Source organism: Saccopteryx leptura, chromosome 1 (genome assembly GCF_036850995.1).
Source record: "Saccopteryx leptura isolate mSacLep1 chromosome 1, mSacLep1_pri_phased_curated, whole genome shotgun sequence".
Classification (NCBI taxonomy): Eukaryota; Metazoa; Chordata; class Mammalia; order Chiroptera; family Emballonuridae; genus Saccopteryx; species Saccopteryx leptura.
In genome coordinates, this window is record NC_089503.1 from 192685285 (window position 1) to 192713071 (window position 27787).

At 42.9% G+C, this 27787-nt stretch overlaps 1 protein-coding gene across 3 annotated transcripts in view; it reads left to right on the forward strand.

Annotated features, from left to right (window-relative positions):
- GALNT2 (polypeptide N-acetylgalactosaminyltransferase 2) overlaps window positions 1–27787 on the forward strand; it is a 222721-nt gene that overhangs the window by 130068 nt on the left and 64866 nt on the right. For all 3 annotated transcript variants that reach the window (XR_010751235.1, XM_066383635.1, XM_066383637.1), the window contains exon 3: window positions 6752–6905. Coding sequence is in view for 2 of the 3 variants with exons in the window: in XM_066383635.1 (XP_066239732.1) it covers window positions 6752–6905 (154 nt within the window). In the remaining variant the exon portion in view is untranslated. The remainder of the gene's footprint in view (window positions 1–6751; window positions 6906–27787) is intronic.

The following is a 27787-nucleotide window of genomic DNA, read 5'->3' on the forward strand; positions in this document are numbered from 1 at the left end:
AGTCTTTCAAATGTAAGCAGTTCCCTGATTATAAAAGCGTGTTTTCCCAAAGAGCATTTGAGGATTGGCTATTGGGAGCCTAGAATAAGTTTTCCCTTGGGAACGGGCCTGAGGGGCATGGAGGCCCTGCATGAGCCAGAGCATGCCCTGACCCAGCAGGCCACAGAGCTGGGCCCTCTGCGGCCCTCACACCTGCGCTGCCCACAGCCTCTGTGCACACGCTGTGCCTGACAGCTCACTGAAGTGGGTGAAATTCAAGTGAAGCACCAAACAGCAACCTGCATGTCTATGCATATCTGAAATACAACGGCTGTTTTATGAAATCAGAAGTTCCCCAGGAATGTGAATGTTAGCAGAAACAAAATGCCAACATGCCCCTGGAAAGGGAGTCTTCCAGCCCGAAGACTATGAGGACGGGCTGTGCAACTTGATGGGAAATGAGCCGGTTGAGTTTCCACCACGTCCAGCACACACCCTGCATTCATAGGGCAGGGGCAGCCCCTCCTCCCTGCTCGTCGTCCCCTTCGGAGCAGAAGGATGGCACCTGCATTGGAAGCGTCTTGAGGCCCTGTAGACCCGCTGGCCCTTGGGGTGGTGTGGGGGCAGGAGAGAAGGGTGCAGGGAGACGCTCAGTGACATGCAGGGTGGGGTCCTCCTGCCTGTGGACACTCCTGGGATGTCTCAGCCCCAGTACTGCTAACATGCCTTCCTTTTCTGAGAAATTCTAAAAGCAGCTCAAATGAGAAACTGAGGGGCCTCAGAGATCTTGGCTGACAGTGAAACTTATTTTATCTCAGAAATACCACTGAACTTGTATTTTCTACAGTGGGCTCCATGCTCACTCTTTCTTTTTCCATCCCTAACACTCATGCTTCTGACAAGGCCCTTCCCTCTCTCCCACTCACTTTGAAAGGTGACATCATGTCTCACGTTTTTCCATGCCTGAAGCAAGCAGAGAAGGACGCTGAGTGGTTACTGTTTTTTCCAGGTGCTCCTTGGGAACAGCAGATGGGAATGAAGGACAGAAGTGTAGACTAATGTACCTCCTGGTCCTCTTCTCTCTTCCACAGGCACTTAGGGCCAAGGGGGGAAGGTGCTCATGGGCGACAAATGGGAGGTGAACTCAGCGCATCTGCATGTTCTTGCCCATACTCACCTGGGCAGGTTCCACGCTCACCTGGGGTGGACGCTCATAGGTAACCTCAGAAAGGTTGTGAGAATTCCCTCCAGTGCCTATCACTCATTTGTCAGGGTCAGGTGCAGAGGCAGGACCCCCAAATGGAGGCCTTGGAAGACCCTGGTGGGCATGGCAGCTCCCAGTGACCCTTCCGAGTGAGAAGCCTAGTGGTCAAATCAGCCAGGTGGTTGTGTTTGTGTTTGACCAGTTCTGCCTATTAAGGTCCCTTAATTTTGTGTGGTAGTCAGTGTGGCTTAAGAGTTACTTTTGCTGTCATTATTTCAGTTATTTTTCATAGTGACTTGGGAGGTGGGCCGTTATTCTTGATTCCATAGAGACCAGAAAATCAGGAGGAGTTGGGGCCCAAGCTCCCATCCAGGCCTTGGGCCTGGCTTGGGCCCTCTGTCCTCCTGGTAGAGTGGTTTCGGCTTCTCTCTGCTGTGTCCTGTGACCACCAGCTTTCAGAGGACCCGTGTGGCCCCCGAGCTCTGGCTGTGACATGGGCATTGGCAAGAGCCCACTGTTAGGACCCTGTGCCCGCAGATTCTCTGAGCTCTGACTGGTGAGCTGACTGATTCCCTCGTCAGTTGGGCAATGGACTCGAGAGGACATGTCTGTCGACAAATGGCGGGAGGGCCAGGGGCATGTCTCAAACGTGGGTGTTGGCAGCAGTAATACCACCTCTGAGAGCCAGCATGAAGCTGTGTTCTTCAGGGCAGCATGCAGGATTTGGGATGCCTTTCTGTGATCACCCTCGGATGCCTTAGTCCCTGGGCAAGACCACTGGGAGTTGGTGGGTCAACGAGTGTTTGTGTGCAGTGCACATAGGGTGCTGGGTCCTGCAGGTGAGAATAGTGGTGTGACCTTGAAGGGTGGGAGACTTGGGCCTGCTTTGTGTGTTCACAGAAGGGGACAAGGAACCTCAGGAGGGCCTGGCTGGAGAGGGGTGGGGCCCTCAGTCCAGCCCTGGTAGGTTGGTGTGAGGTCGCAAGCAGGGGGCTTGTTCTGCCCGCACAGTAAGCATCTCATTTTTACAGAGTCAGGTTTCAACACTCACGAGGTCACACAATTCCACCTTCTAAGAGGAATCTGTCTCCTGGAAATAAATTTTCTCATGACTATTTTTATAACCTCATTTAATAAGCGAGCTGTTTTCATGGCCCCTCTGAGGGTAAAGTTCACTTGCCCCCGTGTTATTTCAATGTGTGTTCTGTGTCGTGTCGTCCTTAGTAATGAAGCTCGTTTCTGCCTTCTCTTTTAAGTCTTAGGTCTTCGTGGTGCTTCCCATCCGCAGCTTCTGCTTGACCAGGTCCATTTTCACAGGACTTTCATGTCTCTTTGTTTTCTAATGCTCTTTCTAAAATTTCTAAAGAGGTGATAGAAGTCCAAGATGATTTATGAGTGTTACCTTCTGAAAAGCCAGTGTGCTCAGACGTCGTAGCTCATGTTGTGGCTGTTTCTCCCCTGCACTCACTCATGTCCATCCAGTTTTCAGTCTTCTGTACGTCTGGTGCTTCCCAGTCTGCCTGGGAGTGGACTGGGTATGTGTCCCCCGGGAGGACCTGCTCGCTGCCTCTGCTTCTTAGGGGGGCTCCAACCCTAGTAATTCCATCTAATACAGATGCACCTGACTTCAATAATGTCTCTTTCGCCCAGTATTTTTCAAATTACGGCTTGTGACCCATTTTTATTAGTGTGTGAAGCCAGTTTCGTAAGTCAGACTTATCTAAAAAAGAAGGATGCAGGTATTGATTGACTTACGACCTATGCACCTTACGACCATTTGACTTTACGACCACAATCGCCAGCCACGACTGCTCTGTGTCTGGCAGCGCAAGTGTTGCCCAGCTGGTGTATGACAGTGCTGGCCAATAAAATGTTTCATACATGTTTATATATTTTGAAATGTTTTGCAATTAGGAAAATGTTTCCTATGGTATTTTTTACACCTGTATTTTGTATTTTTGTATGCACCTGTATTTTGTAATTTTGTATGTTTTGCAAATATTAAACCAGTTGTACTGGTAATGCAGGTTTTACTTAAACCTGACGAATGTAAAAATAAGAAACAAAATGGTGTAGAGATGATACAAATGGCATAAAATGAACAAAGAAAATTATGATATATATAACAATAATGAAAGAAAATTATGATAAAATATGACTTAAAGATTTTTATAACATCATTTCACAGTACTATACATATAGCCTACTCAACTTATAACCAAATAGTGTTACAACCGGTCTGTTGGAACCAATTGTGGTTGTAAGTCGAGCACTAGCTGTATATCTGTTCACATATAGTAACAGTGAAACCTTCATTTCAGTTGTGTACATATGTTTGCACCATGACATCTGGGATGTGGTGTAAAATGTATGTCCTAGGCAAATGGAAGTCCCTGCTGTACTCTAACACACTGCTAAGCTTTTATGAAGAAAAATCACTTATAACCTGACTCCAGGACATGGTTTTGTGCCTTGGGAAGATTAACTGTCATAGGCAAAGCAGGGCCCCGAGAGTCCTGTTGAAGACATTTCTGTGTCAGAGGGGAGGATCACGGGGTTGGGAGGCACTTCTCAGGCGGTTCACACAGTCGTTGCAGATTGAAGAAAGATGGCATTTCTGCAGAGTTGCAGAGGGCTTCTCCTACATCACTCAACTCATTGTTCAGACCTCAGCTCACATCTGCCTTCCCCCGAAAGCCCGCTCTGACCCCCCTACCCCCGTCTAGACCAGGTCCCTCTGTCAGGTGCTCCGCAGAACCCCACTGCTCACCATGGGAGTGCTTCGCTCAGTTTTAATGATACATTTATTACTATGGTCATTACACTATTGTCTTTCTTCCTCACTCCACCCTCGAAATCCTAGAACAGGACCTCAGTGGGTGGTCATCAGGTCTGGTTTGCTTGTTGTACCTGCAGGAGCCAATGGGATGCTGAGCATGTAGTCAACACCTGTCTACACTAATGGCTTGGGGTCGAGTCAGGGACACTCCCACACCACCATTGATTGACATGGGGCATCCATAGAACCCTCTGCTGTTCTCATGTCTTATTCTAGAAAGGGATTGGGGTGAGATAGCACCCCGGGATGTGAAGGTAGAAGAGGAATTAAGGCTCCAAGAGCTCAGCAGAGGCCCCACAGCTGCTGTTCCTCCTGCACACAGACCCATGCTTGCCAAGATTGAACCCTCTTCTTCCTGCCCCCGTACACCAGGGAGAAGAAAGTTGAGCATATGCAGAATACAGGCAAAGTATCTTGAATAACAGGCTTTTCTCTGGGCTCCATAGTTTCAGGTTTTTTCCTATTTGCAGTGAAGAGTATTCAGGTCATTAAAAAGTTAGTGGGAAGAAGCTCACTTGGCTTCTTTTGGAGGTGCGGCAGGAACAGATTTTAGCTGAAGCACTGGTTTGTATTAGTCTGTGGGGGCAGAGGGGCAGAACTAAGGTGGTGAGGAGGATGGGCCACATGCACTTGAACTCAGGTGGGTGGTTTTTCTCTCTTAACCCCAAGACTGTGTATGAGGGTGGAGGCAGAAACATTTTATTTTAGGTGGGAGAAAATGCTGACACTCCACTGGCTCTCATAGCCAGACATTCATGAGGGGGCACCAGTTTGTCTGGTAGACAGCGAGCTCATGGTTTGGAACTGCGTTCTCATTTGAGAGGCTGGACCTCGCTGACCCAGAGCATTATTTCTATAACAACCAGCTGCGATGAGATGAGGGTTAGGACCTGGCAGGATAATTGTAACAAGAAGCAGGTAAGCTTTTGGGTAGAAAATTTCCCCTGCAGCCTTGTACAAATCACGTAAACGGAACCTCGGTTTTCTCATCTCTGACCTAGAGAAGGGAATGTGACTTTGTGTTGCGTGTGTGCAGAGGGAGCACGCAGGGGAAGCACATGTAGGTGCACATGCTAGAGTCACAGACCCAACACTTGACATGCTGCACAAGAGCCGTTGGCCCAACACATTTGCCTGTTCCCAGTCGCTGTCAGTATCCCTGCCTTCCTTCACCTCTCTGACTGGTACCTCACACGTTCTTAGTTAAAATGGCTTTCTGGCTGGTTCCTGAACAGCGAGCTCCCTGATACCCCAGGCCCTTTGCACTGCAGTTCCTTATGTCATCGTCTGGTCTATTCCCAAAAGGCTACCTGACCACTCCCTCCCTTTATTCAGGTGTCAGCTCAAAGTGCCCCTATCAGATAGGCCACACCAGATATCACCCATGTAAAACAGCAACCCAAGAACTGCCTACCCCTTAATGCCTTGTTCTTCACAGCACTTATGACCACTTGGGGACAGAGCTGTTCTTATTATTTTTCTTTTCCTTTGTTTTTTTATAGCTTGGTCTGTTTGAGTTTGCTATATAGTATAGAACTGGAACATAATAGGCCATTAAATCCTCATGATAAATCATTTTTCACTTTCTTTTTTATCTTATTTATTTTTAAGAAATGTAATTTCAAAGAATGAGTAACTTGCCCAGGGTCACATAGGTAGCAAGTAGTAAACAATGATTTACTCCCAGGGTGGATACCAAGTCCTGACTTTTCTCTTTGGCTTGAGTCCATCTTCCTTCCCACATTTCCTCCTGTGTGGGCATTGATGCAGTGCTCATTTCTCCAGCTCTGTCCATACCACCAGGCTCGTGCGGGCTGGGCTCACCCACCCAGCGGCACTCTCCTGTCCATTCCAGCCTGCCACCTACACTGCTTCTACCCCGGATCCTAGTAAGGCTTTCCAGTTCAGTGTTGGGTTCTTGGGGAGCCTTGTGTGTTGCATTCTGGAGCAGCACCAGCTAATCTGATCAACTGAATCATGGCCGGTGTAGGATAGATGGGCCGGACCCCCTTGGCTTCATTGCCTCCAAAAGGGAACATGATGAGTGTGCTCAGATACATGTGCCAGGATGCATGTGTGCCAGGGTGTGTATGCCAGGATGCGCATGCCAGGATGCGCATGCACTCGGATGCACGTGTCTGTGTTTGGGTACATGTGCACTTGGATCTGTGTGTGCTGGGGTGCATGCATGTTGGGTGCATGTGTACAAGGAATGACTTCACTCACCTCCTTTCTGGGGCAGGCGTGATAACAGCTGCAAGAAGTATCCCTGGAGCAGGTCTCACTGAGGGATGTTTTGATATCTTATAATTTTGGGAGATAATTTTTTGTTTAAACATTTATTTTGTGCTACCTGATGTTAAATGATAGAATTCCTTCTGTTTAATTTGTACATTATCTGAGATGCTTTTTGGCATTGTCATGGTCCCTGAAAAGGACGTGTAAATGGTACCAGACTCGTGGACACTTTGATAGGCAGAGAATTTCGTTCACTGAACAAATACTTGCAGTCTAAGTCTTTACCTTTCATGTCATAAAGTACAAGCATTCAGCTTTCCAGTTTGTAGACATGGCGATGCTTGCCCAGGATGTTTTCAGATAAGTTGTTGGTTAACATGGCCAGAAGCAGCAGCGCTGGGTGCTGACTTCTGAAATGACACTGTTACTGAAGTGTGCATGCCCAACACGCTGGTTGCCTTGTCCCACACCCTCTGTTCTGTTCCTTTCAGGAAAAGTGCGATGGCAGGACTTTAACCAGGAGGCTTACGTTGGAGGGACCATGGTCCGCTCTGGGCAGGACCCCTACGCCCGCAACAAATTCAACCAAGTGGAGAGTGATAAGCTGCGGATGGACAGAGCCATCCCCGACACCAGACATGACCAGTAAGTACAAGCTGAGTGTTGGCCTGGGGCTTTACCTGCCGTCCCACAACCGGAAGTAGCTTTCACTGTGACGCTGACATTTGTCGGTTATTCTGGGGAACTGAACATGTGTTGTATCTTTATGGGAGTGTAAAACTAGGAAAAACTCTGAAGTGTGTGGCAATGGAACTTCACCCACAGGAGCAAAAAACCATGTGGGACCAGATTCTAGTCTCTCAGATGCCCATGGCCGTATCTGGAGGCTGGGGTTGCTGGCCAGGGCATGGGAACCAGCAAGAGAAAATTCTGTTACTGGCCTCGTATTTATTGATCACTTGGTTTTTTTTTTTAAAGTCCATTCAGAAAAAAAAAGCACAGTTTTCCACTCTGCTCATCCTTGCTGGAAGGAAGAAAGTATAAATTCTGCTTATCAGGACAACTTAAGTTAGAAAAGTTCTAGAGACTAGAAGGGGAAGGAAAAACCTCAGCAGGGTAGATGCTGAATTGACCAGACAAGTGGAGACAGGAAGGAAGGTGACATCTCACCAGCCTGTGTACCAAGCCTGTGTGCTTTTCAGTTCCCCCAAAACTTAAATTATTCTTAGTATCCACCAGGAATTGGTTCCAGGACCCCACGAATAACTGAAATTTGGGGATGTTCAAGGGCCCTGTATAAAATGTCATAAATCAAAAAAAAAAAAATGTCATAAATCAGTGCATACGGTCAGCCCTCTGCATCTATGGACTCCCAACAGGACAGGTATTTATTGGCTCTAAAACAGTATGAGTATTTTTTGGAAAAAAAATCTGCATATAAGTTCAAAGCAGTGTTGTTCAAAAGTCAACTGTGGGATGTGATGGTAACCTGGCTGCGACATCTGTCACCTCATTGAGCGCTGTCATTGATCCGGCTGATCTGGCTGGCTAGGCGGGGGTCCCGTTCCTCCCTCACTGATCCATGTGCGTCCCTCCCAAAGCTGCGCGCTGGGTCGAAGAGGACGACATTCTCCAATAGAGAAGAGGACTATTCTTCAGTCAAGGGTGTACGAGTAGCTGCGCTCCCTGCTAGATCCTCCAAACAAGTCTCAAAATTCAACTGTACATGTGAACACATGTTCAAGAGTGACTTTGGCTTATAAGTTAATAGCATCATTAAAAGAGGGTTTTACTCTTCTCTCCTAACTTGCAGGGAACTTTCCTAACAGTATAGATACCATTAAACTGCTAGGCCCCTTTTGTGACAGCTTTCTATGGATTCTGGCCAGCTCTCTTTACCCATAACTGCTCATAACTATGTAGATTTATAGTTCTTTCAGACCAGCGAAGTAAGAGTGAGTATGTGTGTGTGATATTTTTAATGTATGTAACATAGAATAGATACATGAACATATACATCCTATTAAGAATCTCATCCTTTTTCTAAATCTGGTCCAGAAGATTGCCTTTGCTTAATGTTTTCTGTAACCCATTCATTTTTTTTTTAAAGGCGACATAACTCAGTTCTGCACTCCGGGACTGAAGTCAGCACGATTGGTGTTAATGTGAAATAGAGCCCATGATCGGACTTTGGGACTCTGTGAGAGTCCTTTAGCTGAGTGACTGATCGCAGGTTTATACATGCCTGCATAGCTGGGGAGAGGATCCTGGGTACATGCGTCACTACCACTGTCCCTGCCGAGGGCACTTTGCACCTGGCCTGTACCAAACACTCCCCAGGGCATGCTCAGACTGTGTTCACATGCTGCTGGACGTGAAGGTTGTCCTCATTGTGTAGAGAGGGAACTGAAGCTCCTGCAGTGAGGAACTTGCCTGGTGATGGGAGCAGCTGGCCTAAGACCAGAAGATCACTGTGACTTTGAAGAGGGGTGCTAGCAAAATCTAGCTCAGGAATCTTACTTGGTGATAGGATTCAACTACTTACAGTTACATCTCTGTGAAATGGTGTGACTTTCATTCCACTGTTTGGTTTAAGAGCTGGTTTTCCCACTGGGACTTGTCCTTAGAGCAGAGAGAAAATAGTGTCCTTTCTTATGGTTTATCAACATGTCAGTGAGGTCTGCCTCCATCACAAGTCCCTTAAACAGTACCAAAACACTCACTCACTCTCTCTCTACACACACACACACACACACACACACACACACACGTATATATTTTCAGTTTTTTTGTTTGTTTTTTGGTTTTTTTTGTGTTTTTTTTTTGTATTTTTCTGAAGCTGGAAACAGGGAGAGACAGTCAGACAGACTCCCACATGCGCCCGACCGGGATCCACCTGGCACGCCCACCAGGGGCGACACTCTGCCCACCAGGGGACGATGCTCTGCCCCTCCGGGGCGTTGCTCTGTTGTGACCAGAGCCACTCTAGCGCCTGGGGCAGAGGCCAAGGAGCCATCCCCAGCGCCTGGGCCATCTTTGCTCCAATGGAGCCTCGGCTGTGGGAGGGGAAGAGAGAGACAGAGAGGAAGGAGAGGGGGAGGGGTGGAGAAGCAGATGGGCGCTTCTCCTGTGTGCCCTGGCCGGGAATCGAACCCGGGACTTCTGCACGCCAGGCCGACGCTCTACCACTGAGCCAACTGGCCAGGGCTATATTTTCAGTTTTTAAAATAGGAATTTGTCCAAACAGATGTTTCAAAATTCATCCCACGATGGGATGCGCTTTAGGTGGGTTATATTTAGTGCCAGCTACTGTGTTCATTTGCATGTGTTAAATAAACAGCTGGGATACCTTCCCCGTTTGTTGGATTTGGTCTAAATTAAAGTCTACCCAAAGTCAACTGGATGCCTGGAACTGAACCAATGTACTGTCCTCAGAGTGTAAGCTTTAGAATAACCCTTCTTATTGAGTGTCAGATTAAGGAGATCAAGTTACCTCTTTTGAATCCCCCAATCCCATATATCTAATAGAGAGCTACTAAAGCAATTGACCTTCTATATAACATTTTTTTTTGTCTCTGTAGTATCTCCTTCTGTGTAGCCTATGGAAATGCTATTTTTCTTATTTATAGGTTGATCCTTTTTTAGTCATTGGAACAGTGAGTTATTTATTATATAGGATTGTTGTTTGGACAAGTCATAGCACTTGGTCAAGTCCGTAAGTATATGTTAAGAGAGTGAATTGCTTAGTGCAGTGCCTAGTATGCGATGAGTACCCAGTAAATCATTAATAATATTGAGAATGATAAGAGAATAAGGAGGGCATGGCCAGTTGGCTCAGTAGTAGCGCGTCAACCAGCCGTGTGGAAGTCCCAGGTTCGATTCCTGGGCAGGGCACACAGGAGAAGTGGCCATGTGCTTCTTTACCCTCCCCTTCTTTCTTCTTCTCTCTCTCTCTCTCTCTCTCTCTCTCTCTCTTTCTTTCCCTCCCACAGCCATGACTCAATTGGTTTGAGCACATTGGCCTGAGCACTGAGGATGGCTCTATGGAGCCTCTGCCTCAGGCACTAAAAATAGCTCAGTTGCAAGCATGGTCCCAGATGGCCAGAGCATTAGCCCCAGATGGGGTTGCCGGCTGGATCCTGGTTGGGGTGCATGTGGGTAAGTCTGCCTATCTCCCCTCTTCTCACTTGGAAAAAAAATTTAAAAAGAGAATAAAGGAGAATGTGAAAGGGCAATGTTTGAGCAGTAGAAGCCTGTCAGCTCCAAGGTGAACCATTAATAACCACACTGGTTTGTGTTCTCCCACCAGAAGCAGTGCAGTGACAGTCTGCCTATTGTCAGATCTTTGGGAGAGTTCAAGGAATCAGGGTTTCGAGCCTTGAAAGAAAAAACACACTTTGGGGCTATGTTTTATTTACTTTTGTAAGTTTACCCAAAAATTTGCCCCCCCAAATATTTACATGAAGCAGCAAGCATAGAAAAGCCTGCCATGTCATAGTAGATATGATATATAGAAAATACTAGACTCTTGGAAATTAGAAAGGGGGTAGCCCATTCGATTCATGAAAGTACAGTTTCTCAACTCAAGAAAAAGAAAGGAAAATGGTTTTCTACCTTATTTAATGTTATTTGAAGGTTCAAATAAATGATCAAGACTCAAGCATATTACATTTTGAAGGTGCTTTTCAGACTCTTTGCTGCTTCTCTTTTCCACTTCGGGAAGCTGTTGTCACTTTCCTGGCAGGTCATGGACAGATCTAGACCCATTCTGAACAGGGCAGGGCAACAGGTGATGCTGATGGATTAAGCAAGGACTATGTGTGGCTTAGAGAACAGCTCCAAGGTTTGTGGCCAGAACATGGGAACTAATGGAGTTACCTTATGTTACATGGGGAGGCTGTGAGTGCAACAGGTGTAGAAGATACATCAGGAATTAAAATTTAGATGCTAAGTTCAAGATGCATAAAGCATCTAGTGTAGGCGAATCTGTTTTATGGATGAGTGGATAGGTGTCTGGTGTTCAGGAGAAAGATCTGAGTAGGGATGTAAATGTGGGAATGTTCAGTGTACACGTGGCATTTAACACCAGGAGATTGGACATCACCCCAAAGGCAGTAGACAGAACGAGGAGAGGCCTGAAGACTGAGAGGCCTACTACTCCAGCCCTGAGGTCTTCAGCCGTGACTTGAAAACCAAGGCCAGCACCTGGGGTCCAGCCTAACAGGGATGGTCACTCACAATTGTATATGGGGCCCAGGCCCTAAGGGAGAAGCACTTGCTGGACGTTCTAGAGGACGGGTAAGTTAAGGAGGCGATTATCTCCTGCAAAAGCCTTTCCAGAATCCGGCTGAGAAGGTCTTGTGGGCAGTCTTTTGTTTTGTTTTTGCCTGAAAATGTGCAGTGCCTAGTATGAATTTGACAGGAAAGTGAAGGAATAAAATGGAGTGAACCTGAGATGTTTATGGACTATCATTCTGTCTACTGAGGAAGGCTTGAGATGGCTTACTTTCAAATTGTTTATAGAAGTAAAATCAAATAAACCGTCAGGGGGAAAAAACATTATCTTGTTTTCGTTTTTTTCCAAAGTCAGCCAAACACCAAACACCATTCCTTTTCACTTATTTAGTCCCTTCAAAACGAGAACCGCTTAGTAAAGGAACAGATTTTATTCAGGTTTCAAAAGGTAAATTATTAGAAATTTTCTCCCTGTGTTGCTGCCCTTTTTTTTCATTGCTAAATTCAACCTGAAGGGTCCTGGAACATTTTTCTGTCTAAAACTGAACTATAGCTACTGAGAACAGGGCTGCGTCCAGCGCATCCCACAAGGGAACCTCTCAGAGATAGGTTTGTTCAAATCACACACCTAATGGACTTACCTGGCAGCCTTTAAATCAGGAGCATACCATTTTCACTCAATTTATAAATGACAGTTATAAGGTTTTGTCTTATTTTGTTTAGAAGAATCACTGAAGGACTTGGTTTTGACCTTTTTTTTCCCCAATGTCTGCTCGAATGCAACCCAAACAGAGATCACAACTCTTGAGGGGCCATTATTTATTTATTTCTGGTTTTGGGGGGTTTTTTTTGTTTTTTTTTTCCTACAAAATTTGAATAAGAGGGCTGGCCTTGAAGTCATGGCCTGTGCTGTTTAGTCTCTCTGAAATGTCATGGTTGATGTCAGTTGTTTTGAAAGAGTGGCTAATCGGGATTAAGGGTTTCGGGAGAGACACAGTCCAAACCCTCTAATTGTTACTGGGGAAGAGTAAACAGTATTGAAGCCAAGAGAAAGTTTTCAATGGAAACTCAGCCTCTTGGCATGAAGCTTTGGGGAAGGCAGTTATTATGGGACTCAGTCTTATTTTTAGGGGAACGGAATCTGGGGAGACAAGAAACTCAGCTCGCATGGATGGAGGCTCTGCCCAGAGTTAGTGGGTGCATGAGAGGGGGTCTCATTTCAGGGGGCCCAGGGCTTTGCTTTCACTTCTCATTTTTCTTAGAAAAGTGATGTCCTATGAACACACACAACACACCTTCCCTTGTCTGTCTGCTGCTCAGCAGAGCTCAGACATGTGAAGGGCCCCAGCCTCCATGCCCTGCAGACCCGACGCCAACTTCATATGTCCTGCTGTGCAGGGTCCTGGAGGGAGGAGGCAGGAGCCAATCTGAAGCATTCATGTGGGACCACAGCTTCTCAAAGCAGGGGTCTACTTGCTTACTCTGACTTTTAGGTGGCCTTGTGGTCATGTGTGGCCAGTAAGGCAGAGGGGTTCAGCTGTGGCCTAACAGGGAGCCTTACAAATCTGTTCCATAAATAACAAAACATTTGTTGGACATATTATCTGCATCATGCCCTGTGCTCAGTCTTTTATGTGCACAGTATTTTATGTGTTGAAGGGGAGTGACAGGCAGTTGGGCTCTCTACCCATGGGACAGTTAAGATCCTACCTTGTATCTGATGCCCTTTCCCCTGGGGAGTCAGGAGAAGTTACAGTTAATAAGCCATGAAGTTGAATTGCTTATCTAGGAGGCAGATGGGGAAGCTGAGCCCCAAATGTTGGGCAACTGGCCTGAAGTCAGACAAAGTGGTTAGTGAGGCATTGGAGTGCTAAGTACGTAGATGGCTCAGAGTTCTGTCCTCTGGACCTGGCTGCCTTGCCATCTGCTCTACAGAAGTGTATTTTATATACCTGGTTGTCAAGCATGAGTCTGGCATGGGTCCTGAATGCAGCAAAAAGCAGGAAGAGTTGGGCATTGGGATTCGCAGCCAGACTCCAGAGGAAATCGCATTCCCGCTGGCCACGGGCTGGCAGAATCCTGAGAAATTGAGAAGCGGTGAGGTTTGATTTCTCTTCCTGTCTCATGAGCACCAGGTAGTGTCCTGGAAGAGTGCACTGTTTCTGCTCCCTTGAGACATCACTCACACAGCTGGGGAAGTGACACTCTGCTGTGTGCCTGTCAGTGTGGCCTCTGCCCTCGCGGTAGGAGGTGCTGCAGATGCAGGACCAGTGTGCAACCTTTGCTATGACAGGTGGCTCTCCTCTTTACCAGGTCCCCTGCCATCTTTCCCCTGGACTAACCAGAGCCCCTATTATTCATTGGCTTTTTCTTTTGTTTTTTTGTTTGTTTTGCTTGTTTTTATTTTTAGTGTTTATAAAACCAACTCCAGGATTTCAAGAATAGACCACCCATCTTTTTCCCTTTATGTGTTCCCCTGTTTGATCATTTCAAGCTTTCACTGCATCTAAAATAAAGAATGTGCCGAGGAGTGATGTCAGAGAAATGGCGCCATGAGGAGTGCTCCTGATACCTCTCCCTGAAACTTGAACAAATTCAACAACTAGAGACAGAAAAACAATGTCAGGAGAATCTGAAATATACATACATCAAACAAAGGTACAATTGGGCGAAAAAGGTGGCTGAATATATCATCCACTCTGAAGGAAATAAGATGGAGAACGGAGTATTCCGCTTTCCTCATTGACCTGAGCAAGGGCTGTTTTCACTTGGAACTGAGAGGAAGCGAGGGTTGGGGGTGCGAAAAAAGCTGGGCTAGGGCAGAGATGTTCAAGCAGAGGAGAGAGTGAGCCTGCAGCTCAGCCCTAGTGGAGTTAACTCCAGCGGCAAACACCTGCAGAGATGGGCGAGCGGTTGCCTTGTTTACTCCCGGTATCCCGGTCTGCAAGCATGGGCAGTGTGTGAGTGGATCCATCTGGCGCTTTGGGCGTGGGCGCCCGCATTCCCAGATGGAGGAGCTGGGTCAGAACTGTCAGTAGTGACCTTCTGTGTGGGCTGTGACCAGAGTTTCTGAATAATCTCAGCTTCCCAAACAGTGCATGGGAAGTGCTCGAAAGCTGGCTTCCCTACACCCAGACCTGTCTGGGCGCAGCACCTCTGGCAGCCATACAGGCTAACAAAGCACACTCCTGGGGAAGAGAACTGCGGAAGTGGTGGGGGGAAGGGTGCACAGGCAGCTTGCAGACAGCCTCTGGGGAGCACACCTGCAGAGTGCTGAGGCATACTAGACATGCCCGGAGGCTCGTAGAAAGACACCTGAAAGGCAGTCAGCTCCCAGCTCTGCCTGATTACACTGGCGGCTCAGGCTGGCAAAGCCTTACCCAGAGCCATGCATTGAGTGGAGATAGAGGGGGGATTTGGTAGCTCATAGAGCCTTTTGCTCTCCAAGCAGTGGCTGGGGCAACTTCACAGTTGGGTCCCAGGCTGCTGGTTCAGGAAGGAGAGATTTGGGGAGAGGCTCCAGAAAAATGGATTCTCCCATTGTCAGAGCCTGCAAACACCAACAAGCCCCACCTACCAACAGGACTGAGACCTAGTTTATGTCATCACCATAACAACACAACAGCAAATCTTTGCCGAAGAGTGCCACAGGGGCAGAACCTGGGGTACAGCGCCACCGGCCAAAAAGAGAGAGATGAAAGAAAAAGGAAGAAGATAACTTCTCAAAACCAGGAAAAATCCACAGTCTTTATAACTTTTTCCATTTTTTTCTTGTATTTTTTATCTTATTTTTCCTTCTACCTTTGTCATTTTATCCTTTTCATTCTATTATTTTCTTTTCATTTTGAACTTTATTACCCATAAGTGTTACATTTTCCATTCTTTTTTTTTTCTATGAGTGTTACATTCCAAAAAACTTAATTCAATTTTTTTTCTCTCTCTCTTTTTGTTTCTTCTTTTCTCTTTCACTTTTTCGCTCATTCGAATCTCATCCACAAACAAATTATTTTATTTTGGATTCAAATTTTTTCTTTGTGGCATTTTGTGCACTTTTTATTTTGCTTTTTATCGTTTTAGCATTTCCCCCAACTCCGGCTCTCCATTCCGTAGTTTCTATGCCACTAATACAATAGAATTTTCATTTTTCACTGTATTTTTTTATTTCCTCTTACACTATTTCTCTCATTTGACCATCATTTACAAACAAATTATTTTATTCTTGATCCAAATTTTTGTTTTTTGCATTTTGTGGACTTTTGCCTCATTTTTTGCCTCTTTGTCACTCCCCCCCAACAAGGCCCTCCATTCTACGTATTTTTGTTCCATTTAGCACAATAGAATTTTGTTTTTCACTGCATTTTCTCAAATTTTTTATCAACTCTTATTAATGTTATTAACAATACCACTCTCAAATGCCATTAAATAAAAAGAAATAAAATATTATAGATACAGAAAACAGTGATGTAGCTCAAATAGATGAGGAAAAATCAATAGAAAAAAATTTCAATAGCTTAGAAATCTTGGAGTTAAATGACAGAGAATTTAAAATTGAAGTCCTAAAGATACTCAGGGATATACAAGAAAGCACAGGAAGGCAATTTAGGGAGCTCAGAAAACAACTCAATGAACAGAAAGAATACTTCACCAAGGAAATTGAAACTATGAAAATGAGTCAAACAGAGATGAAAAACTCAATTCATGAACTGAAAAATGAGGTAACAAGCTTAGCCAATAGAACAGGCCAGATAGAGGAGAGAATTAGTGGCATAGAAGACAGGCAACTAGAGGTACTACAGAGAGAAGAGGAGAGAAACTCATGAATTAAAAAAAATGAGAAAGCCTTACAGGAATTGTCTGATTGCATCAGAAAGAGCAACATAAGAATAATGGGTATATCAGAAGGAGAAGAGAGAAAATGGAATGGAGAACATATTCAAACAAATAATAGATGAGAACTTCCCAAGCCTGTGGAAAGAACTAAAGCCTCAAATTCAATAAGCAAACAGAACACTGAGTTATCTTAACCCTAACAAATCTACTCCAAGGCACATCATAATGAAATTGGCACAAACCAATGACAAAGAAAATATTCTCAAGGCAGCCAGGGAAAAAAAGAATACAACATATAAAGAAAGGCCCATTAGATTATCAACAGATTTCTCAGCAGAAACTCTACAAGCTAGAAGAGAGTGGACCCCAATATTTAAAGTTCTGAAAGAGAGGAACTTCCAGCCAAGAATACTATACCCATCAAAGCTATCCTTCAGATATGAAGGAGAAATGAAAACATTCATAGTTACAGAAAAGATGAGGGAATTTATTACCAGAAAAGCCCCACTTCAGGAAATACTAAAGGGAGTTCTCCAACCAGACACAAAGAACAAAACAAAACTACAAGTAAAAGCTCCATCAAGATCGCAATAAAAACAAGAGTAATCTGTGACAAAGAAACAAAAAAAGGGGAGAGGACAAAGATTAACAGTAGCAAAGGAGGATGGAGTGCAGAAGCACTCATGAGATAATGTACTGCAATGAACATGACATGTATGCTTTCCATTACTTAATGGTAACCACCCCTAAAAAAACCAACACAGAAGTACATGGTTTGAAAAAAAGTAACAGAAAAGAAGTATGGATTACAACTAAACAAAAAAAAAAATGACAGAAAAATAAAAGAGAAGAACCAAACAAGATACAAAACTAACAGAAAGTAATATCTAAAATGGCAATAAAAAACCCTCAAATGCCAATAATTACACTAAATGTAAATGGATTGAACTTACCAATAAAAAGACACAGAGTAGCAAAATGGATTAAAAAAGAAAATCCAACTGTATGCTGCCTACAAGAAACACATATAAGCAACAAGGATAAAAACAAATTCAAAGTGAAAGGTTGGAAAACAATACTCCAAGCAAATAACATCCAAAAAAAGGCAGGTGTTGCAATACTCATATCTTACAATGCTGACTACAAGACAGAAAAGATAATCAGACACTAAGATGGTCATTTCATAATGATAAAGGGGACATTGAATCAAGAAGACTTATTAAGATTCTTCTTAATATATATGCACCAAACCAAGGAGTACCAAAATATATAAGACAGCTACTGACTACCTAAAAACAAAAGCTGACAGAAATATAATCATACTTGGAGACCTCAATACACTGCTGATGGCTCTAGATCGTTCATCCAAACAAAATCAATAAAGAAATATTAGCCTTAAATGAAACACTAGAACAATTGGATATGATAGACATCTACAGGACATTTCATCCTAAAGTGCCAGAGTATACATTTTTCTCTAGTGTACATGGAACATCCTCAAGAATTGACCATATGCTGGGCCACAAAAATAGCATCAACAAATTCAGAAAGATTGAAATTATACCAAGCATATTTTCTGATCATAAAGCCTTGAAACTAGAATTCAACTGCAAAAAAGAGGAAAAAAAACCCCACAAAAATGTGGAAACTAAACAACATACTTTTAAAAAATGAGTGGGTCAAAGAAGAAATAAGCGCAGAGATCAAAAGATACATATAGGCAAACAAAAATAACAATACAACATATCAGAATCTCTGGGATGCAGCAAAAGCAGTAATAAGAGGGAAGTTTGTATCACTACAGGCCTATATGAACAAACAAGAGAGAACCCAAGTAAACCACTTAACTTCACATCTTAAGAAACTAGAAATAGAAGAAAAAAGACAACCCAAAACCAGCAGAAGAAAGGAAATAATAAACATAAGAGCAGAAATAAATGAAATAGAGAACAGAAAAACTATAGAAAAAATTAATAAAACAAGGAGCTGGTTCTTGAAAAGATCAACAAAATTGACAAACCCTTGGCAAGACTCACCAAGGAAAAAAGAGAAAGGACTCATATAAACAAAATCCAACATGTAAGAGGAGAAATCACCACAGATATCATAGATGTACAAAGAATTATTGTAGAACACTATGAAAAACTATATGCCACCAAATTTAACAGTCTAGAAGAAATGGATAAATTCCTAGAACAATACAATCTTCCTAGACTGAGTCATGAAGAGGCAGAAAGCCTAAACAGACCCATAAGCAGGGAACAAATAGAAACAACTATTAAAAACCTCACCAAAAATAAAAGTCCAGGGCCAGACGGCTATACTAGTGAATTTTATCAAACATTCAGAGAAGACTTGGTTCCTATTCTACTCAAAGTCTTCCAAAAAATTGAAGAAGCAATATTGCCAAACACATTTTTGAGGCCAACATAACCCTCATATCAAAACCTGGCAAGGACAACACAAAAAAAGCGACAAACCAATATCTCTAATGAATACAGATGCTAAAATACTAAACAAAGTACTAGCAAATCAAATAAAACACATTAAAAAAATAATTCATCATGATCAAGTAGGATTCATCCCAGAATCACAAGGATAGTTCAACATACGTAAAACAGTTAACGTAATACACCATATCAACAAAAACCATATGATCTTCAATAGATGCAGAAAAGGCATTCGATAAATACAACATCATTTTATGTTTAAAACACTTAACAAAATGGGTATAGAAGGAAAATATCTCAACATAATAAAGGCCATCTATGATAAACCATCAGCTAACATCATATTAAATGGCATAAAACTGAGGATTTTCCCCTAAAATTAGGAACGAGACAAGGTTGTCCACTCTCTCCACTCTTATTCAACGTAGTGCTGGAAGTTCTAGCCAGAACAATCAGACAAGAGAAAGAAATAAAAGGCATTCATATTGGGAAAGAAGAAGTAAAGGTTTCACTTTTTGCAGATGATATGATCCTGTACATCGAAAACCCCAAAGACTCCACAAAAAGGCTACTGGAAACAATAAACCATACAGTAAGGCCACAGGATACAAAATTAATATACAAAAGTCCATTGCCTTCCTATGTGCTAACAATGAAACATCAGAAAATGAGCTAAAAAAAAATCCCCTTCATGGTTGCAACAAAAAAAATAAAATACCTAGGAATAAACATAACAAAGAATGTAAAGGACCCATATAATGAAAAATACAAAGCATTATTAAGGGAAATCAAAAAAGATATAATGAAATGGAAAAATATTCCTTGTTCTTGGATAGGAAGAATAAATATAGCCAAAATGACTACAAATATTGATCAACTTATGACCTATGCAACTTACGACCATTTGACTTTATGACCACAATCGCTAGCTATGGCTGCTCCATGTCTGGCAACGCAAGCGTTGCCCAGCTGGGCGTACGACAGTGCAGACCAGCTTCTGGCAGCACTACCATCTCCGCGTGCACCATTTCAATTGTTATCTCAGACTCAGTACAGCAATTTGTGTTTTGTGTCTTGGATATTTTTCATCAAACCCCTCCCAAGATGTCTATCTAAAGGAAATTGTCTTTGCAAATATTAAACCAGTTGTACTGGTAATGCAGTGTTTTACTTAAACCTAACATGTAAAAATAAGAAACAAAATGGTGTAGAGATGATGCAAATGGTATAAAATAAACAAAAAAAATTATGATATATAACAATAATGAAAGAAAATTATGATAAAATATGACTTAAAGATATTTATAACATCACTTCACAGTACTGTACATATAGCCTACTCAACTTACGACCAAATCGTGTTACGATCGGTCTGTCGGAACCAATTGTGGTTGTAAGTTGAGCACTAGCTGTATATTACCCAAAGCGATATACACATTTAATGCAATTCTCATCAAAATTCCAATGTCGTTTTTTAAAGAAATGAAACAAAAAAAATCATCAGGTTTATATGGAACTATAAAAAACTCCAAATAGCCAGAGCTATCCTAAGGAAAAAGAATGAGGAAGAAAGTATGGTGGTTCCTCAAAAAATTTAAAATAGAACTACTATATGACCCAGCAATTCCTCTACTGGGAATATACCCCCATAACTCTTATATTATAGAGCCACGATAATCAAAACAGCATGGTATTGGCAGAAAAATAGACACTCAGACCAATGGAACAGAATAGAAAGCCCAGAAATAAAACCACATGTATATGGTCAAATAATTTTTGATAAAGGGGCCAACAACACACAATGGAGAAAAGAAAGCCTCTTCAACAAATGGTGCTGGGAAAACTGGAAAACCACATGCAAAAGAATGAAACTCGACTACAGCTTGTCCCCTTGTACTAAAATTAATTCAAAATGGATCAAAGACCTAAATATAAGACCTGAAATAATAAATTACATAGAAGAAAACATAGGTACTAAACTCATGGACTTTGGTTACAAAGAGCACTTGATGAATTTGACTCCAAAGGCAAGGGAAGTGAAGGCGAAGATAAATGTGACTACATCAGACTAAGAAGCTTTTGCACAGCAAGAGAAACTGACAACAAAACAAACAGCCAACTAAATGGGAGATGATATTTTCAAACAACAGCACAGATAAGGGCCTAATATTCAAAATATACAAAGAACTCATAAAACTCAACAGCAAACAAGCAAACAATCCAATAAAAAAAATGGGAAGGCCCTGGCCGGTTGGCTCAGTCGTAGAGCGTCGGCCTGGCGTGCAGGGGACCCGGGTTTGATTCCCGGCCAAGGCACATTGGAGAAGTGCCCATTTGCTTCTCCACCCCCACCCCCTCCTTCCTCTCTGTCTCTCTCTTCCTCTCCCGCAGTCAAGGCTCCATTGGAGCAAGGATGGCCCGGGCGCTGGGGATGGCTCCTTGGCCTCTGCCCCAGGCGCTAGAGTGGCTCTGGTCGCGGCAGAGTGACGCCCCAGAGGGGCAGAGCGTCGCCCCTGGTGGGCGTGCCGGGTGGATCCCGGTCGGGCGCATGCGGGAGTCTGTCTGACTGTCTCTCCCCGTTTCCAGCTTCAGAAACACACACACACACACACACACACACACACACACACACACACACACAAAGATGTGGTACATATATACTACAGAATAGTACTCAGCCATAAGAAATGATGACATCGGATCATTTACAACAACATGGATGGACCTTGATAACATTATACTGAGTGAAATAAGTAAATCAGAAAAAACTAAAAACTATATGATTCCATACATAGGTGGGACACAAAACTGAGACTCATGGACATGAACAAAAGTGTGGTGGTTATGGGGGGGGGGGCACAAAGAAAACCAGATAGAAGATGAGAGAAGACAATTTGACTTTGGATGATGGGTATACAACATAATCAAATGTCAAAATGACCTGGAGATGTTTTTCTGTGAACCTATGTACCCTGAATGATTAACGTCACCCCATTAAAATAAAAATTAAAAAAAAAAGATTGCAGAAAGAAAATGGAAAAAAAAAAAGAAAAGGACGTGACAAGCCTGGGAGCACCTGGAGCCTTGCACAGCAGATGTTCAGTTAGTGTCTGTTAGCATCTCCTAAGGGCCGGTCTCTGAACAGATTGTTAGCAAACCTATTTTCAGAGCTTAATCCTCATGTGCCTGGCTATCCATGCAGCTCAGTTTCCCTGCCTGTAATTCGGGGTTACAGTTCTAAATGAGTAACATAATTCTGTTTCTTTAGTCATTGGCCCTGTCTTTCCACCATCCTCCCAGGAATACAGTGACGAACATGGGCATCTTCATCTTCCAGGGGCTTGTGCAGTGGTCTAGGAAGGGTAACCAACCAGTTCCAGGCTGTTCCTCTGTGAACTCTGTCTTTTATATTTTAGGCCCGTTGGTGAGTTGCCATTATCTTCTTGGTGGACTGACCCTTCTGCCATTATGAAATGCCCTTGTCATCACCAATAATGCTTTCTGTCTTGCTCAGTATCGGTATAGCTCCACCATCTTTCTTTTTACATCTTTCCCCTGCTTTTACTCCCTACATTTTTGTGTGCTTGTATTCAAAGTGTATCTCCTGTAAATAGCATATACTTAGATGTTAGATTTTTTTCTGCTCTGACATGTCCTTTCATTGGAGGATTTAGTCCTTTGCATTTTGTACACGTACTGATGGTGTGTTTGGGTTAAGCACTAGCACCTCGCTGTCCCACCTGTTTTGTGTTCCTTTTCCTGTTCTTTTGTCCTTTTGGATCAGTGTCACCTCTCTATTAACTAGTTGCATTGTTGACTTATTAGAGTCTAATATAAACGAGCTCTTGTATTACCCTTCACCTACCATCCTCCTCCTTTCATACTCCTGTTGTCACGGGACATCTTGAATGGTTTTATGTAGGATCAGTCCACTTTCCATTTATGCTAATTTTTTTTTTAAATTCAGTGAGGAGGTGGAGGCAGATAGTCTCCCACATGCTTCTCGACCGAGATCCACCTGGCAAGCCCACTAGGGGCTGATGCTCTGTCCATCTGGGGTGTTGTTCCATTGCTCAGCTACCAAGCTCTTCTTAGTGCCTGAGATGGAGGCTATGGATGCCTGGGGCCAACCCATTCCACTTGAGCCGTGGCTGCAGGAAGGGAAGAGAGAGAGAGATAAAGAGAGAGTAGCGAGAGGGGGAGGGGTGGAGAAGCAGATGGGCACTTCTCCAGTGTTCCCTGACCAGGAATCAAACCCGTGATATCCACACACTGGGCGGACGTTCTACCACTGAGCCAACCAGCCAGGGCCATATCCTCATCTCTTACATTTTCGTTTTTCTACCTAGAGTTGTTTTCCCAGTTCACTAAGAACATCTCTTAGTATTTCTCTTAGTGCCAATTTGCTAGCACATCCTGTGTGTGTGTGTGTTTCTGAAAACATCTTTATTCCACCTTTATTTTTGAAGAACATTTTCACTGAATATAGAATTCTAGGTTGACAGTTATTGTGACACATTTCCATTGTCACTCCCTCGTCTTCTGGCTTCCACTGTTTATGGTGAAATACCAACTGTAGTCTTATTGTTGCTGCGTGAAGGCACTTTTGACTTTTTCCTCCAGCTGCCATAGAGATATTTCTCTTTCTCTGGTTTTCAGCAACTTAACTACAGTGTACCTAGATTTTGTGTGCAGCTTGCTGGGATGTGTAGGGTTTTCCGACTCTGAAGCTTCATGTCTTGACTGTCAGTTTCTGCTTGGGCTGCATTTTCTCTTCCCTCTCCGTTTGGTCCCTGATTACACCTGTATTAGGCTTTTCCATATGTCCTCTGTCTCTCTTATGCTCTTTTCTGTGTTTCTAATTCATTTTTAACTCCCTGTGCTACAATCTGGATACAATTCTACTGGCCTTCCTTCTGTTTTGTGATTCGTCTCTACCTTGAATTTGTATTCTGCTTTTAAACCCCTCTATTGAATTCTTAATTTCAGTTATTATGTTTCATTGTGTGTGAACAAGTTTAGAGATATTTAAAGGCTCTAGTCTAGCTGATGTTTTCATCCTCCAGAGAGGATTTAGTTTTGCCCTCTGGCAGGCAGTTGAAACAGGGCAGTTTGCCTTGATCAAGTCTGCAATCCAGCAGCTACAAAACTGGGGTTTCAGTCTTTTGTTGAGAGCTGGTGAGTTTCCCGTTCTGTTTGCTCCTCGGAAGTGGTCCTTTGGAATTTCCCTTGGAAGTCGGAGGCATTTGTTAGAGCCCCTCTTCCTCGGCAACCCTGAACTCCGGTTCTGGCCTCTCCAGCCCCGGGAAACCTGCACAAGCTTAATTTGGCTTCCCAGGGAAGAGCTGGCACTTATGTCCGCCTGGTTCAGCCTCTGCCTCACACTGCTGGAGGGGAAGGGGATCAGAGAGGGTTGGCCTTACTTTCAGAGCCTTCTCTTCTGTCTTGGAACCTGCCTGCTTTCTTAACTCTCCAGTTCCTTTAAATAGATACAGATTTATTTTGGTGTTTTATCCAAAATTTCTAGTTGCTTTCCATGGGTAGGCTAGTCTACAGCAAGGAACTGTACTAGCACTGAAAGCATGAAAAAACCCAAGTGTTTTATTTAGAACCTAAATTCAGTATGAAGTTCACAGTTCATAAATTTTGCTCTGAGCAGTGATGTTTGTCTCAAATGAAAGTAAATTGAACTGTCGGCAGACTTGAAGTTGGGAGGTGTAGCCGTTGTGACTGGCTCGACCTTGTCCTCCCAGACTGAGGTCAAAACAGTTTCTCTGCACTCTGGGTTTCTGATCTGCAAAGCAATCATAATGCCTACCCTGCAAATCTTACACATCGTTACTGGGCTCATATATCTATGAAAGGACTTCATAAGCTGTAACTGACAGCACAAATTTAGGATATTATGGTATTGTTATAATAGCATGTGACTAGCAGCTGTGCAAATGTGAAAACAGCTTTGAGGACTGAACTGTACTCTGTTAAGCTTCACTGTTGATATGTGTGACTTTAAGGGTGGACCTTTAGCTTCCTGTGTAAACACCTCTGTTACTCTGAGGGTCAGATGGGTCTTCCTGCTGCAGCACAACATCAGAGGGTGCCATTATTGACCAAAACCAGTTGAGGAAGTAACTTGGAAACAGTGATCTTACCTATCTCAGAAAGAAACGTGAGCAAGAAAGACAGGGTCATCCAAGCATTGCTTGGTAAAGGAGACAAATCCCTGGGTCTGACTAAACATCCTGTCTCAGGCATCTTGTATACATGTTTGCTATGTACCCAGAAAAAAAAAGGAAATCATACCAGAGAGAAGTTAAAGGAACGTAACCTTATCGAGGCAGGGGTAAGCATTACCATTCTTAGGAATATCCTTCTCCATCCGTCTCTGTCTCCTCTGATCTTAGGTGCATGTCCCTTCATAATAAACAACATGAACTGAATTTGTGTTTGGTCTGCTTTTCTCACTTGGTAATACATACATAGGAAACATATCACATGTAGCTTTCATCTTTAATGGCTTTATAGATTTTCTCTTATGTTTATTTAGCTCATTCTCTGGTGATAAAAGTGGAGATTGTTTCTTGTTTAATGATGCCAGTGTGGAGGTATTTTTGAATGACCTCTTTGCCCACTCATTTGAAAGGAAATGCTGTTTTAAATGTCAGTATACTATTCGATCCTGAGAATTTGCCAGAATTTATTCAGTACGTTGCTGAATTTGATTACAGTTTTATATGGAGTTTTGAATTAAGATTCCCTCCCTCCCTCTTTCCTTCATTTGACTTTGGCTCCATATTTATACTAACTTTGTAAAATGAATTTAGAACAAATGTCTTTTTTAAAAAGATGCTTAAGAAAAATTTATTTACAAAAGACGTGTTTCTTGACATTCACTTATAAAGATCTAGAGCTAGAGCCATTTTTTGCTTTAATCAAGTAATCCTTTGATGTCTTTTTAAAATTCTTCCATGGATATTGACATATGGTAAGTTTTTCTGTGTTTTACTTCAATAATGTTTGATACTTTATGTATTCCCAGATGATTAAAAATGTCACTTTCAAATTTGTTGGCAGAGAAGTGTATGTAGGTGAACTTGTCTCTTTTTTCTTATTAAGAAATGCTAGTGGTGTGTCTCTGGTTGTTTTTTCTTTTCTTTAATTCTTTTTGTTCCTCTTCTTCTTTCTTCCTTTCATCTTTAAGAATATAAATTGGAATGTTTATCTCTTTTCTAGCACATTCATCTCTGCTGATGTTTTCCTACTTTCTTCTCTCTGTTTTCCTTTGTTCTCGCCCCCCCCCCCCCCCCCCCCCCGCCCCGTTCGTCAGAATTCAGTGTTTACTTTATGTCAATTAAATTTGTTTCCAAGTGCAGTGTTAGGATTTAGGATTTTTATTTTTCAACCTACTTTTAAATGTGTTATTTCTCATTCATCTGGAATTCTACTTTTGGTTTCTTTTTAAATACCATCCTTATTTAGGAGAAAGTTTCAAAATTATAAGAAGTTTATTTTTTTCTTCTTATTTAAACTTACTGCAACTTGATGGTTTTCCTTGGACTGTATGTAGAGTTTTGTTTTCAGCATGCTATTGGAGAAAGCAGCAATATCTCCCTATAATAGAGATTTTGTTCCAGACCTTATACTAAGCACTTCAAGTGTATTACTCATGGAGGTCCCACAACAGCCCATTGAAGTACGTAAATTCTCTTACTCTTGCTCCTAAGGTTTTATAGATGGAGAAACTGAAACTCCATGGGGTTGCATAACTAGGCGTTGGCAGAGTCTCAATAGCTGTGGCCTGACCCCAGAGGCAAGAGTCTTGAATTCTCATTTTTATTTATATATATAAAAATGTGTGTGTATATATATATAATATATATAATATATATATATATTATATATATATATTATATATATATATGAGAGAGACAGACAGACAGGAAAAGAGAAATATGAGAAGCATCAACTTGTAGTTGCATCACCTTAGTTCTTTGATTGCTTCATCATATGTACCTTGACTGGGCAGTGGGACCTCAAGGCAAGCCAATGACCCTTGCTCAAGCCAGTTACCATGGTCTTAAGCCAGCAACCTTGGGCTTCAAGCCAACAACCTTTGGGCTCAAGCTAGCAACCACAGGGTCACGTTGATCATCGCACGCTCAAGCTGGCGACCCTGCAGCCAAGCTGGCAAGCCTGAACTCAAACCCATTGAGCCCACATTCAAGCCAGCAACCTCAGGGTTTTGAACCTGGGTCCTCAGTGTCCCAGGTAGATGCTCTATCTACTGCACCACCACTGGTCAGGCTTGGTTGTCTTTTTTGAAGGGCTAGTAGTGCTTATAATTGTTTCAAAATTCAAAAAGTATGTGTTAAACCTACTTGATTAATTGCATTCAATTAATGTCCACTTGATAGAAGAATTTGAAGCTTCTACTCTAATTTTGTGAGTTTCTGCTTATGGTATTTCTAAGAGGGTTTGCTTGACATGTTTGAATACTGTGATTTGGAAAGTAGAAATCATATCTTTATGAACATAAAATTGTACTCTGGTATTGCATATAATGTTTTTATTTTTTGCCGTACATTTATTTATATAATGTTAATTTCCTACTTTATTCTGCTTATTCTTGATATATTTTGGCCTTCTGTTAGATTTTTCTTAATTTTTTTTTAGGTTTGTCTTTTTAAAGCAACCTAGTATTATATTTTTGCTTTTCGGCAAGTCTGGCAGTCTGGAGTGTAATAGAACACTTAGCCTGTTTTACTCTTTTTTTTTTTTTTTTTTTTTTTTTTTTCATTTTTCTGAAGCTGGAAACGGGGAGAGACAGTCAGACAGACTCCCGCATGCGCCCGACCGGGATCCACCCGGCACGCCCACCAGGGGCTACGCTCTGCCCACCAGGGGGCGATAATCTGCCCATCCTGGGCGTTGCCATGTTGCGACCAGAGCCACTCTAGCGCCTGAGGCAGAGGCCACAGAGCCATCCCCAGCGCCCGGGCCATCTTTGCTCCA